Below are 14,385 nucleotides of genomic sequence, written 5' to 3' on the forward strand. Positions count from 1 at the left end.
CTCCCAAAAACTCAGGCAGGTGTTTTAGATACGGTCATTTTCTATAAGAGACATTTCACCGTCACAGTGATTTTAGAAATTAGTTTGTAGTGTGGAAGTGTCTCTTCAGTTACAAGCAGTCCTAATCCTTCCCATCTCAGAGATCTTACAGTCTAATTCTTAACATAATACAAAAAGAGATTAAGCAAGAGTAGGGAGGGACTGAAGGAGGAAGCACAGAGGTTACTGCAGCAAGATTGCATGGGAAGTCAGCAAGGACTGGTGTAGAGCATGATGGAACAAGTTTACTCATGTACAGGTAACAAGCCTGCTGACTCCAATTTTGTAGGTGTGGCTGTAGAAGTGGATGTTGAGTGACCTGAATGGAGCGGGGGGTGGTGTTCATGGCCTCATGGGTCAGTTTTGGGACATACGGTTCCATGCCCAGAGGGCAGGTAAGAAAGTTAATGATGGGGCAGAGAGGAAGGGGACTTCTACTGGGCACTGCAATAAAACAAAAAACAAAACAACCCTGGCCCCTTTTTTATTCAAGTTAACATTAAGTAGACAACTGGACTGAAACAGATGGGCAATAAATGGGTGCAGCAGGGCTCCTGATCCTCATTTCCAGGCAGAAAGGATCTAGGGATGAATGTTGAGTCCGAAGGATTAAAAAGGGCTCTGCTTGCAGTTCCCTGTGTGGGATGTGGTCCACCCAATGGAAAAACAAGAGCAAAGCATGAGAGTGGCAGGCAGCAAAAACTAGAAAGAAGCAGAATGCAGAATTGGAGGACATGGCCTGGGCTGATGCTCCTCATTACAACCACGTGACAGCAGTTTGTTGAGATTAAAACAGATGAGCTTTGTCTCCATCTCTGCTGTCTCTTGAGCTTTCTCAGCCACTATTGCTTCTTTTCAGTGACTGGTTTCAATTAGTGTCAATTCATTTCAGAGCTCGTTTAGCCTGAGGATTGGACTCTTCCTCCCACCTCCCACTCCTCCACCACTACCAATCCCCTATGACCCAAATGCTTCCTGGAATTGAGGGAGCAGCAGAATTCTTTCCCTCCAAAATTGGACAATTCCCCGTTCCCCAGCTCTGAACTCTGGCCTCTGCACGTATGGATGTGGGAAGTGGGAGGTGGTAGTGAAATGTGACAAAATGACCCTTTGTTCTCCACTCAGGAGCTAAGGGATTGCATCTCTCTTGATGTCCATGGGCAGATCTAGGACTTTGAAAAAGGGGAGTGCAGATAGTGCAGTGCATCGTTTCATATAAGATAACACATTCTTCTCCAGTTAAAAAGAAACTAGAAGCTTTAATAGTATGGTAGGGACCTATGGCTATATTATTCATTTTAAGATTGAAGCAAAAAACAAATATAACTTTAGTGGAACATGACTTGATTTGCTATATTAAGTATAACAAAAAACAAACAAGGTCAATAACCAAGCAAATTAAATGTACCTCTCATTTGGATTCAGAAAACAAAATCTAGCCTTCTTGAGCATCTTGACAATGTGTCCAACTTTTCATTAGCAGTGATCTCCACATCTGAGTTAATGTTCAACATTGCCAGTCCATTGAGATGCTCTTCACCCATTGTTGAACAAAGCCAACTTTTAAGTCTCTGACACACATTTTTTTGTGGTATGTTTATTGTACCAGCTGTAGAGTTGGGAAAGCTGTTGGATAAAGGTGACTTGAGAAAGGGCACTTGATGCCTAGAAGTTTGTCCAACAGCTCTCCCAACTCTACAGCTGCTCCAATAAACTTATCACAAAAATGCTTGCCTGGAAAACAGTAAATACTGTAGTTAACCTAACTAAAATCTATAGGATACAGCACTGCAGAAATGTAGTGAAGAAGAATGCACAGATATATGGTCTGGGCCATCTTGAAGTGCTACCTTAAAAGGCAAGCCCAGGCTTTCACTACTGTTCTTCATGTATCTGCATGGGCTTGGTGCAGGTAGCCCAGCTGGCTATGCACATGGAATAGCTGCACTGTGAAGAGCATGACTCAGGACCCCAGGCCGCTTAACCCGTTTCCTGCTGGCTTCAGAGTGGGCAGTTTGCTCTTCCATTGCAGCAGCTGCGCTGGAAGGTGGGGGGCTGGAGCAAGAGGGGACAGGACTTTCGTCCAGAGTCCTGGCTCCCGGGAGCCCAGCCCAGTCACTTACCCCAGTCCCTCCTGACTTCAGTACCGACAGTTCACTGACTAGGGCAACAGCTGCGCTGGCCATGTGGTGGGGAGGGTGGAAAGAGGGTTGGGACTTTCACCAGGAGCAGTATGTGCCCTGAACTCTTGGAGCCCTACCATAGTTCCTACCGCTTACCCTATCCCTCTCTCTCCGACTGCTCCTCCTCCATCTCCCTTCTACCAGCTCGTGCCTCCCCCTCCAAGGCACTAAGCATGTCAGGCTTCCTCAATGCAGCTGAGTGGAGCAGCAATTAAGAGGGATGCATCCGCATCACCACACCCCCTCTGTATCCACCCCTGCTCACACCCACCTTCTCCTCAGAGGAACAGATTTCATCCTATAGCCTTAGATACTATGACGTACCAAGACTCCAATGGAGAAGCATGTTGTCTGCTCATTGCTCCTACCTTGCATCACAGAGAGGTGGCCAGATGGCAACGGCAGCAACTGGAAAGGGAGTTCTGACACTCATCGATGTTTCGTCCACCCTTGCTGTAGAACTATTGTTTATCATGTTATCCCTTGCTTCATGACTTGGGGCTCTCTGAATGTCCTGTCAGCAAAAGGCACAAGCTTCTGTGGGTTTAAGTGCAAGGTGCACATGAGACAACTAAGGTGGTGAATAATAATATAGCGAGTTGTCACTAACTTATATTATCAAGTAAAAAGTTCTTCTTTCAGTCAATGGGTGCAATATGCACTTATACTAGGAGCAGAGATAGTCTAGGAGACTCGGGAGATAGGTTTTTATTGCCAGAAACCAAAAAATTGGCTGAATTGTCCTAAAATTTGATTTTTCCATCTTGAAAGTGCAGCCAACGGCAACATCCACATGATGCTAAGTCACCATTTGGAAGGTTCTACAGACCTTCAGGAGAAGAAATGCTCTTATTCTTGTGGAGAGCGTTGTTTGATCAATAACTGTAAAGCCAACTTTGATGATTGTTTTGCTTTCATTTCTATTCAGAGAAAGGAGGGTCTGGAAAGAGAGAGTGTGGGTCTCCCATCACACTACTTAGACTTAAAACTGACTGGAGCAAAAAAAAGATGAGCATAACAGTTGAGAGACTGGTCCTATAGTGGCTCATGGTGGACAGCTGATGCCATTTAATTTCCAGACCCAGAGAATTCTTATGCAGACAGCGGCATTAGGAAGAGGAAATCCCAAGAAGGTGGCCAATGAGTTTTGGTAGATACTCTTGTATAAATGATCTACAGGACATTTCCAGGTGTTAGGATTTTCAGGATTACAGCTCAAAATGCCTTTGTACAAGAAGCACCTCTGTCAACTCTACAAATGCACAGGAAACCATTCAGGAGGCAACAAAACACACACACACAGAGCAAGGGTGGTTGCTATTTTAAGAATGTACTTTATACAAAATAACCAGTTTATATGGAAATAAATCTACAGACCGCCAAGGATCAAGCTTTTAAAAAAGTTCTTAAAAAAATTACCCAAACACACAGTATTAAACTAACTATTGAGGTAACTGTCGCTCTCGGGGAACAAAGGTAATCAGCAGACCAAGACAAAATATACACAATATAAAAATAAATAGCATTCCCCTTTCCAGTATTGACCAGGAAAGTTCACACAGCTTTGCAGCAGCAGGAGAGAAAAGGATCCCTGACACTGTGCTCCATAGGCAGGGGAAACTATGACCAGGGCTACCAGGAGCAACGGAGAAGGCAGCAGAGTGAGGTACCTGAGCCCCAGCCGGGGTTGGGGAGGAACATGTGGGAAGTTAGGGGAGGAATTCATCAGAAGCCATTCTTACATTGGATGCTTTTAAGATATCAAATGCAACCTCTACAAAGAAATGCTGAGCTTTTCCTGCACAGTCAGTTTGTTGCAGCACAGACAGTTGACCAGCTTCATTTCAAACTGAATTTAGAACAAGCGAGGCCAGGCCTGCAAACAAGTCCCGCACTCCTGCCAATGCTGCAGTGTGCAGCCCAGTGCATGTCAGATTCCCCTGAAGCATGTGGAGTTGGTACAGAGTTATTTTCACAGTTTGGTGTTGGAGGTCTCTGCTGCAGCAGCAACTCACAGTCTCGTTGCTCAGAAGCAGTTGCAACTGCTGTTACACTGCCTCCCCACCCGCTCCCCAAAATAAAATAAAACAGCCTTTCCCAGAAAGAGAAAAGCCCCATGCTTCACCCTCAGACTCAAACAGACAAATTACATTCTTTACAAACTTACAATAATACACAATCCCCAACATGTCCCAAAAAACCAATTTTGAAAGGAGAGGAGCAAGGACTTCCTAACCTCCCCTCAATGCAAAGTCAAACTGTAGCAGGCAGGCCTCAGTTCCTGGACAAGCCAACATATAATATGCACCTAACTGTAGCTGGAAGCCGAGGGTTAGAAAGAACAATGTATTTCAGCAGCAGGCAGGGGTCCCCCTTCCACCACACTCTTCTGTCTAGAACTAGTCTACAGAAAATGCCTGTCCTTGTCAACCTCCTTGTTTTCCTTCCCTTCTCAATGCAGGGCAGTAAACAGGACTCAGTTGGCTGCTTGGACCAAAGCAGTGCTTACTGCGGCAGCAGAGACAGCACATCAATGCCTTTATACAGCAGGGTATTCGTCAGCAACAGACAAGAGAAACCCAGATTGTGGTCAGTGGAGTCCTACAGTGCACCTAACCTCATGGTTGACCTCTCCCTCTAACTGAAGGGAAAGGACAAAACTGCCTCACCATGTATGCTTTTATTGCTGATGAACTCAGGTAGCTACATATATCAATCTATCAAGTAAGGAGGAGGTACAAGCATGGTAGGTGAGCACAATACATTTTAAACCTAAGCTGTCATCAAGGCAGGAGGAAGGAAGGGGGGAAAAAGAAATGTCAAGCACCATGAAGTTTGGGAATCCAAGAGAAACCAGTCTGGGGACAAAGAACAAGCAATTCCCCCTCAGGAGCAGTTCCTTAGGGCTATGCAGGAAGGGCATTCATTTGCTTCCAAAGGCAGCTTAATTTTAGTGAGATAAGCAATGCTGAGTTCAAGCCAAGTGTGTGTGTGTGTGTGTGTGTGTGTGTGTGTGTGTGTGTGTGTGTGTGTGTGTGTGTGTGTGTGTGTGTGTGTGTGTGTGTGTGTGTTGTACAGGGCACCTGTACATGAGTGCAGAGGCTGCTCCAACACACTGGAATTCCAGCACGTCAGATCAGACTCAGTGAATCAAGTCTGCTGGAGCGTGGTAATTACCATGCTCCAGCAGCCTCCTGCGTCTCGTGTATCAGCATCTCTGTGCTTAAAAATGGCAGCGGGGGTGCTTGAACTAAAGCTTGTTCGATGCGGCATAATTAGACTGGCACTCAGAGCTGCTCTAATTAAAGAGCTGCGCACCCCCAGCCCTCGGAGCATGTGTAAAAGTGCATGTGTAAAGGGGGCGGCTCCCGTATTTCTTGGATCGGCCCCCCACTCCCATTAGTCATAAGAGCTCTACTCTGAGTATTTCACAGTGACCAGTCCAGAGCTGCAGTGAAGCCTGCAGAGTAAAAGAGGCTTGAAATGAAGGAGTAGGAAGAGGGAAAATGCTGATGCACAACAGGGGAAAGCCACAGAGCTTAGATTCAAAAGGGCAGGGAGGTATCTGGCAATCACCAAGGTAGGCCACCCCTCCTACTTAGGTCAACCTACTGAGTCCATTCAAATACTTTAGACAATTGGCAGCTCTCCTCAATTCATTGATGTTATAGCCAGAGGCAATCATTAGGATTATCTAGCCTGATTGCTTGCACAAGGGCCAAAGGATCTCAACAACCATCACTGTGTCATGAAAAAGATTCATCTTCAAGTTTACCCATTTCTTGGGTGTTTCAGCAATAAAGGGCAGGATTTTAGATGATTCTCTCTTTCCTTTGATAGGGATCAAATCCAAATTTATACTCAGCCCTGAATAATGGCCACGTGCCAAACGTACGCCCGCTTCAAGCGATGGAACCAACTCCTACTTGCTCTCCCTACACACATGGCTTTCTCCCCTTGACCTCTATGATGAGCTCCATCTGTATCAAAAGAGGGAAGAACTTCCCCAGTGGAAGTACAGAAAACTGGTAGGTGACATGAATCAGTACACCGTTGGCCGTATTGTCTACAACATCTCACCACTTCTTCACTACAGCAAGCAAGAACCAGTAGCTAAGGGAAGGAGCGCTGCCAAAAGGTTACAATTTGGAATGCATGCTTAGATCATCCTGATTCCCAAGTCAAAATGCACGTTGACCTGACTCCCCCATGTACAGGGGACTGAATTAATCCAGTTCTCCTCTCTCTCATTCAAAGACACTTGGAAAAGAGGAGAGGTTTTTTCTGGGTTGTTTTTTTTAATTCTCCTTCCAAATGGTGGGGTGGAAGGGAGGTGGGAAGCAAAGAGTAAAGAGAGAACAACAGCATTCTAGCTAGGATCATTATGTGCCAGTTAAAAGTACTTTCCTTCCGCATGGCCGGCAGGGGACCTGCAAAACTGGAATGTGTTTTACCCCATCTGTATGTTAAACAGATACAGATGGGGAAAGGCTGAAGGCCAGTGCGAGACAGACGCCTTCTTGGTTACAATTAGGACAAGCTTTTAAAAGCCTGTCACATGACCTGCAGCTGCACCACCACTTTTCATAACCTGCCTTCTTAATATCAGCCTTACAGAGACTACAGTGTTCACACACCTGCTGCTGTTAAAACCCTCATGCCATGCACAAAGCAGAACAAAAACGCTATGACAGCTAGCCCTCTACACCAGTGGGCTCCAGGAAAAACTTTTACAGGATGACATCACCATGAAAACAGATCCAGCTGCACTGCTGCTATGGGACAACAGAAACCACTAGCACCCACACCATTACTTGTACTATTGTTCATTCTGAGGGACCCTTAGGATAAAAGGGACTGCTGATTTACCATTAAGCATGACTTTGTTCAGCATCATCCCCTCCTCACTTCCACATGTCCCCCACCCCAGCCAGAAATACTGCTACACAATGCAGGGAAGGCAACCCCCAGAGTGTCTCCACACTTCTACCTTGAAACTGAGGACATAGCAATAAAGAGACACAGCTGACTGAGAATAGCAGAAGAGAAAATACAACAGGCTATTGCTTAATTATAGCCTTTTTTAATAGAGGAGTGAATGAAGACAAGCTGGAGGGGAACTAGTTTTCACAAAAATGGAAGCCCCCCCTTTCCTTAGCTAGAGCTGTGACTAGCTTTCTGTTAAACCATCAGTTTGGATACCTCTCCAAGCCTCCAATCCAAATTTTCCAAACTGCACTACCCATAAGGCTCCTGTTAAGAGAACTGTGTCTGAATTTGTCAGGTGTAACTGCTGAACAAGAAAATCAGGAAGGTCTACTTTTGCAACAAGTCTCTTTACATCTTTTGAAGTCACCAAACTTGGCCTAGAAACTCTAAATTTGTAAAAGGGACTGGTGCTTTTAACTATTTTGGGGTGGTCTGACAGGTACAATTTGAAATTAATACAGTAAAAGCTCTGTTATCCGGCATCCCCCGGGACTGGGGGATGCCAGATAACAAAATATGTTGGTTAATTGAGAGGCCCAAGCAGGCATCTTTGCCTGTTTGGGCTGCTGCTTCTCCTGCTACATCTGGGGCATCGTCACCCCTCCTGTGCAGGCTGCTTTGCCCTGGGCCATGGGGGCTCAGAGAAACTGGAAGTGCCATGGTAGGCACTTCCGGTTTCACTTTACCTTACAAGCCAGCATGCTGGTTAATAGAGCATGCCAGCTTGTAAGGTGCCGGTTAACGGAGCTTTTGCTGTAGTTATATTATCACTGATTCCACAAAGAGTTCATGGGTTCCAAACTGCATTGGATGTAGCTCAATCAGTGTGCAGCCAAAGACAGCAGACTTCAGAATACTCTTATTTGAATTGCCAGGGCACGTAAAGTTTAAGGTGCTGCCAAATGCAGGAGTTCCACCAAGATCTGTGCACTGGAGTTCACATAAATGACAGCAAGTCTATGGAGATAGCAAATATTACATACTATCCACAGGAACAAAAAGACCAAGACGCCTGGGATAGTGTATACAGCTGTGCTGGGGCCACTTAAAATAAAAAAGCAAGGCATACTTTTTACAGAGGTGACATACAACCTCATGATCAAGAAGTCCAAGCTACACAGGCCAAAATGCATTCTGATCCAATGGAAAGGAAAGAGGTTTCACAGAGTGTCTTGTGAATGCAAAACATTTTCCAAGAGTCTGTCTGTACAATATTTGTTCTAAACATTATGTGGCCTTGTTTTTACACCAAATCTAGAATTATAGCAAAACATTCTCAGAATGCTTTCATACGTGATTGGCTTAACATGCTTTCTAAATAAGAATCGACTGCTTGCTTATTTATGTTACATTAGTACTTGGGGTTCCAAAGAGGGAGCATGGGGGCCCACTGGATTTTTGCTAAAAAGTTAACTGTAAACATTGCAGTGATTAGAAGTCAGATGCTTGAGAGAAGACAGTTTAAATTAGAAGTTGCATTTCTTCTACTTCTGATACCATGCCTACAAATCACTTCTGTCTACCAGTGGTTGGGAAAACAGGAATCTCTGGGTACTGTCTGGTTAACTTAATAAGCAGGGTTTTAATTTAAGTTGTATCGAGGATGGTGGACAAAACCCTCTTGCCACAGGGTATTTAAGTTAGAAGGAAGAGAACAAAGAGAAGACAACTAATGCTAGGGAAGGACTAAAAGAGCTAAGGAGTAGCAAGAAGAGGTGCAAGAGGAAAACGAGAAGGTCGAAATGCAAATGCATGTATACAAATGCATGTATGCAAATACAAGCAGTATGGGGAACAGAATTGCTCAATTACTACTTTGCCTTAGTTTTCACAAAAAGCTGCAACCACGCAGCTCACAAAAATAATAAAGACAAAGAAAAGGAAAGGCCAAGCAACATGGTAATTAAAGAGAGCATTAGAGAATTTTTGTTTAATTTGAATTTAAGTTGGCAGGCCTGATGAAATTCATCTCAGGGTCCTGAAGGAACTGGCAGAAGGGATCTTAGAACCACTGGCAATATTACCATACTTGCATACCACACATACCCTTTTCCCTAGAATCATCCCTCCAAAACTGGGATGCGTGTCTTGAGCAAGGAAAGTAAATTTTTCTTTGCTGGAATAGAAGCAAGAAAGAACAGAAACAAGCAGACACTACTGCAAGATGATTGCTATGCTGCTTCTTTCTTTGCCAGCTTCAAGGAAAGAGGGGACAGAATTCACCTTTCAAGGACAGAGCTATAGTATTAACCCCCCCACAGCATTTGTGGTCAGTATCCCCTGCAGTTAGCATTCAGCCACAAAAGGAAAAATCTTTTTTTCTTCATTCTGACTTCCCAAAACAAGGTGTGCATCTGATTTGAAGGCACCAGGTATATGAGAAAGTAAGGTCTTAAAGGTGGAGGAGACAGGAGAGGTTTCAGAGGCCTGGAAAAGAGCTAACATAGTGCCCATCTTTAACAAGAGGAAAAAGGAGGATCTGGAGAGTTATAGATTGGTCAGCTTGGAAGATCAATACCCTAAAAGCTACCAGAGCAAACTATAAAAATAGTCAATTTGTAAATACCTGGAAGAGGAAAAGCTGATCACTAACAGCCAGCATGGATTTGCTGTGAGCACACTGTGCCAAACCAACTTGGAGGCTTTTGATAAAGTCTCGTTCAACATAAGTAAACTGGATATCGCAGGCTAGATAAAATTACTGTAAGATGGATACATAATTGGCTCAATAACTGCAAACAGAGGGTATTAAAATGAGTCAAATCTCAGAACGGCAGGAGATTTCAATCAAGTTTCCCAGGAGTCTGTCCCCAGTCTGTTTATTAATTACCTGGATAGGAGAAGAGAGCACTTTCTAATCAAGTCTGCCGATGACAAAACTGGGAAGGATTGCAGACATTTTGGAGGACAGGAGTAGAATTCAAAATGATTCTGACAGATTGGAGAGCTGGACTAGAAAGAGGAGAATAAAGTTCACTGCAGAAAAATGTAGGGTGCAACATTAGTTGGAAGAATAAATCAAATGCACAAATACAGGGTGAAAGAAAACTGGACTCCATATTTTAAGAAGGATGTGGATAAATTAGAGAGGGTCCAGATGCAGGTAACAAAAATGATAATGGGGTTAAGGTGGCAAGCCACAGGAGGAAAGGGTGAGCCAGGCATATTATTCTCAGAGAAAGGAGACTTAAGGGGGAGATGATTGCAGTTTTCATATATTTGAAAGGCTGCCATAAAGAAGAGGTGGAACAACTGTTCTTCCTTACCACAGAAGGTAGGACAAAGCAATGGCTTTAATTAGCAGCAGAAGTAGATTTTGACTAAATCTCTTGATAGACTTCCTTACTATTAGGACAGTAAAGCAGTGGAACACATTGCTCAGGAAAGTTGTGGAATCTCTTTCACTGGAGGACTTTAAGAGGAGACTGAATAAGCATCAGACAAAGATGATTTAGGATGTGCATACCTGCACTTGTAGGGGGAAACACCAGATGACCTGCAGGGTCCCTTCCATCTCTCTGATTCTCATCCTGCTCACTACACGCCCTGTAGGGCAGGGAGTGAGTAAGTTACAAACAGGGCACACAGTGCCTAGTGAGATGAAGTCCTGATACTTTACTGGGATTCCACAGTGCTGTAATAAAATTAACATCTATTTACAAAATGCTTGATAATCAGAAATGAAGACTCAACAAACAGCTTTCTCTTTCTAACCTGGTACATCCTGCTCCTATATCCTAATCATGGTTCCTTTATGTACATTTCTAACATAAATCATGGGCCATCACAACTGTAGCCAATGCTTTGATTATATATAAACTATACATTCTACTGGAGCCACTTACCCAACCAGAGACCTTCCTAGAATGAATCAGCTACAAAATCCTGTCTCTTGTCCATACGTAGATCACATTTGTTCCTTCCCTCCCCTCCACATCATCTCCACTAGGTCAAGAGATGGCAGTATTTTCATCTCACACTTAATGCACGTGGTGTTCAAAACACCTGCCACTACTTTCCATTCCATGACCCTCTCCAAAGCACCACTGTTTTTGTTATCAGACTGACACCGGACCATCCATATACACTATGATCACCCCTAGGACCCAGTTTTCATTGCTGCAGGCCCAGAGTGCTTCACTGCATTCTCCATAGCTTCCAAACTTTCCTGATCCACAAAGAATAACAGAGAGCTTATAGTAATTTGAGAAGTATTTTCAACATTTGGGATAACTGCCAACCAAGTGAAGGGCATATTCTGGTAGGACAGGAGTTGTTTGTAGAAAATGAATTCAGTTTCCAGTTTCAAAGAATACTTTGCCACAGAGTTCCTTGGTTTTTAAATGTTCTTTCCATTTAAAATGAGCTGAAAGGTATTTTCTGAGCAGAAGCAACTGGTGTATTAAAAGTGTTTCCTAGATTTATAATCTGGAAATTTGAATATATCTGTATTTTTAATAAATATTTGTCACTGTTTCAGTATTGCTAGTTAGTGAATGGGGCCAAGTGTGTTTTGAATTGGAAGATACTACTCGACTCCCGTTCATTCTAGTGAGACGCAATATATCCTGTGCGCCAACCAACACCACACTACCAGGAATAGCTGCTGCCTGTTTGCGGAATATAATTAAAAAAAACCCAAACAATTAAGACCAACTTGGCCAAATCAATGTTCTGCATAATGAGATCTGTGAAAGAACTTTCACAGAAGCTTTGCTATAATTTGTTTACAGGCCTAGGTTTGGGCATGAACTAAATAATCTGAGCGTTGTTATAACAGTGAACAGACACCACTCACATGAACATGGAGAAAAGATAACTGTGCGCTATAAATATCCTTGCCACTCACTATTTCTGTGACTCTAGTGGGAATAAAATTACAGCAACCTGCATCTGGGTAAGAGTACACAAAAATTAAGGGGTGCAATTACACTCTTGTTATGCTTGCGGGCACAGGGCTTCGAAAATGCCTGTAACCCCAGTCTGTACTATGAGCAGTAAAAAGCACAGAACAGAAAGGATGAGTAGTAAGCATAGTATTAAAATGTTAGTCTTTCCTCATCCTCATAGTTAAAAGAATGCTTTTTTTTTTTTTTTTTTTTTTTTAAGCTTAGGGTTTTTGTTACTCACCAGAGCTCTGAACAAATCTAGTAATGCCACAGGGGCTAGGCAAAAATACTTCATACTCAGAGGATGCATTTCAGAGACTCTGGTATTGATTTGGAAAAGACTGCTGGTGGACGCTCAAGGCATGATAACCTAGCAAATGAAGGCGCAATTGCAATCTACCCAGCACATCTAACTATAGCATAGAAGATGCAATGGTACCAACTATGTGCTAACAAGCAAAGTGGTTACATACTCTGATTGCTAGAACACTCTCAGGCCTGTGCTATTACATCTTCATTGCTATCATTACCCCTTCTCACTGCAGAGACATACCCTCAACTTTAACCAGCACCACACCCTGTTATCAATACCAGAGATCTACATAGTTTCACCAGTATACCTCAGTCTTGCTATACAACATCACTTTCTTTTTAGCTCCTAATGCCAATCTGTCTGCCTGTTTGGTAGCTTCCTATGAAATTGACAAAAATCTCTCTCTAAAGGCATAGGTGAAAATCTACCAAACTCATTTAACTTTTAAATTAAAGCTACATTTAAATCCATGTCTCTTGTCAGGAAAATCTACTGCACTAACCTAAGGCAGTCTTGCTCTTCTCCCAAATGCCACACTTAATGATTTTATCTAGAAAAAAAAAATTCCAACTCACCCTTATCTACTAACTTGCAAATGTCAAAGTTGGGGCCTCAGTTGGAAAAATTCTTTGCAAAGATCAGACGGATCCTTCTCTTAAAGCAGTTTCATGCTCCTATCCCACACATAAGCTGGAGTTGTCAGGAATTACGAGAGACTATCCATCTGTTGCTGCTTTGTTGGTATCAGGAGGCAAGAACAGCAAAATTGCTCTGAGAGAAAACTGGGAACATTTCTATTCCTCTCTCTGTTCTGAGAGGTGTTACATGCTAGCACCGTATTTGCTCCAACAAAGTTAACTTTATGATACTACTCCATGACCTCGTCTTCAAACTGCACTGCTTCAACTGAAGCACAGAGCACCATCTGCAATGTTCTGAGACATGAATGACTGGGATCACAATTGTCAGGCAAGGTTGCTACTCTGGTCTAGGGGGCAATGCCATGAGATCTGTCCTGGTTTCAATTCCTGGTCCTGGTTTACTTGTTCCCCATGATGGCAGGAGCTGGAAGTGCACTCAACCTGTGGATGAGAGAGTGGAGTGCCATGTTTTGCTCCTGAAAATCCCTGCGATCAATTCAAGAGTAGTGTCTCAGCCTCAGAGTACTGGAACGAGGGTGGGGAAGATTAAAAAAATTACAAACAGTTCCATCATCTTCCCCCCACTGCCCTAGACTGAAAGATTTCAGTGTGACATGATTGTAAACAGTTAAGGATCACCCCAGTGCTATGCCCACTACAAATTGGGCCCCACCCCCTCCCCCCCCATTATGTACAATACATTCACCAACAACAAAAATTTATTTAAAAAGGCAACAGGTAAATTCTGTAAACTGGATGCAGCTCCAAACACACACATTAATACTACAAGTAAATTCCATCATCATCCTCTTCCACCCTGAAAAATATACCTGAGTTTAGCAGTTCATGAAAATTTCAATCCCCATACCTCCCTACCCAAACCCTTCAAACCCTGAACAAGAGACAGTCCTCAGTCTTGAAAGCCACCAGTTTGAGATGCTTCCTCTGTGCTGTTGAGATCAGTCATTCAGCTGGCCACGGACCCACAACTACTCCATGTTTAAAAACACAAAAGCCATCATGGCATCATGTTCCACGTGACTCTGGAAGCTATGCGCTGCTACGGATTGCGGAGTCCAACCCTTTTCCCCTTGTCCAAATCACGTGGCTTTCATTTTCTCAGGGTTCTTCCCTCTGTGGACTAGCTCTGGAAAAGGGGGAAAAAAATTTAATGTTTACCAGGGGGTGGGAGGGAGGGTACAAAGAAAAAGCTCCCTCATTTACATAACATTTGTGACAGGAGAGTTGGTCCCAGGTAATATCTGCAATCAGGGATCCAGTTATGATTACTAGGATCCCCTTCATATGTCATTTCACCCCTCCTTCCCTGC

At 43.5% G+C, this 14,385-nt stretch overlaps 1 protein-coding gene across 5 annotated transcripts in view; it reads right to left on the reverse strand.

Annotated features, from left to right (window-relative positions):
* Nucleotides 1-5,447: 5,447 nt before the first annotated feature.
* The window catches only part of LOC102381708 (cat eye syndrome critical region protein 2), a 140,738-nt gene continuing 131,800 nt past the window's right edge, over nucleotides 5,448-14,385 (reverse strand). For all 5 annotated transcript variants that reach the window (XM_025198813.1, XM_025198812.1, XM_025198811.1 and 2 more), the window contains one exon: nucleotides 5,448-14,201. In XM_025198813.1, the coding sequence (XP_025054598.1) occupies nucleotides 14,196-14,201 (6 nt within the window). In that variant the 3' untranslated portion in view covers nucleotides 5,448-14,195. The remainder of the gene's footprint in view (nucleotides 14,202-14,385) is intronic.

The sequence above is a fragment of the Alligator sinensis genome, unplaced genomic scaffold (assembly GCF_000455745.1).
Source record: "Alligator sinensis unplaced genomic scaffold, ASM45574v1 scaffold87_1, whole genome shotgun sequence".
Classification (NCBI taxonomy): Eukaryota; Metazoa; Chordata; order Crocodylia; family Alligatoridae; genus Alligator; species Alligator sinensis.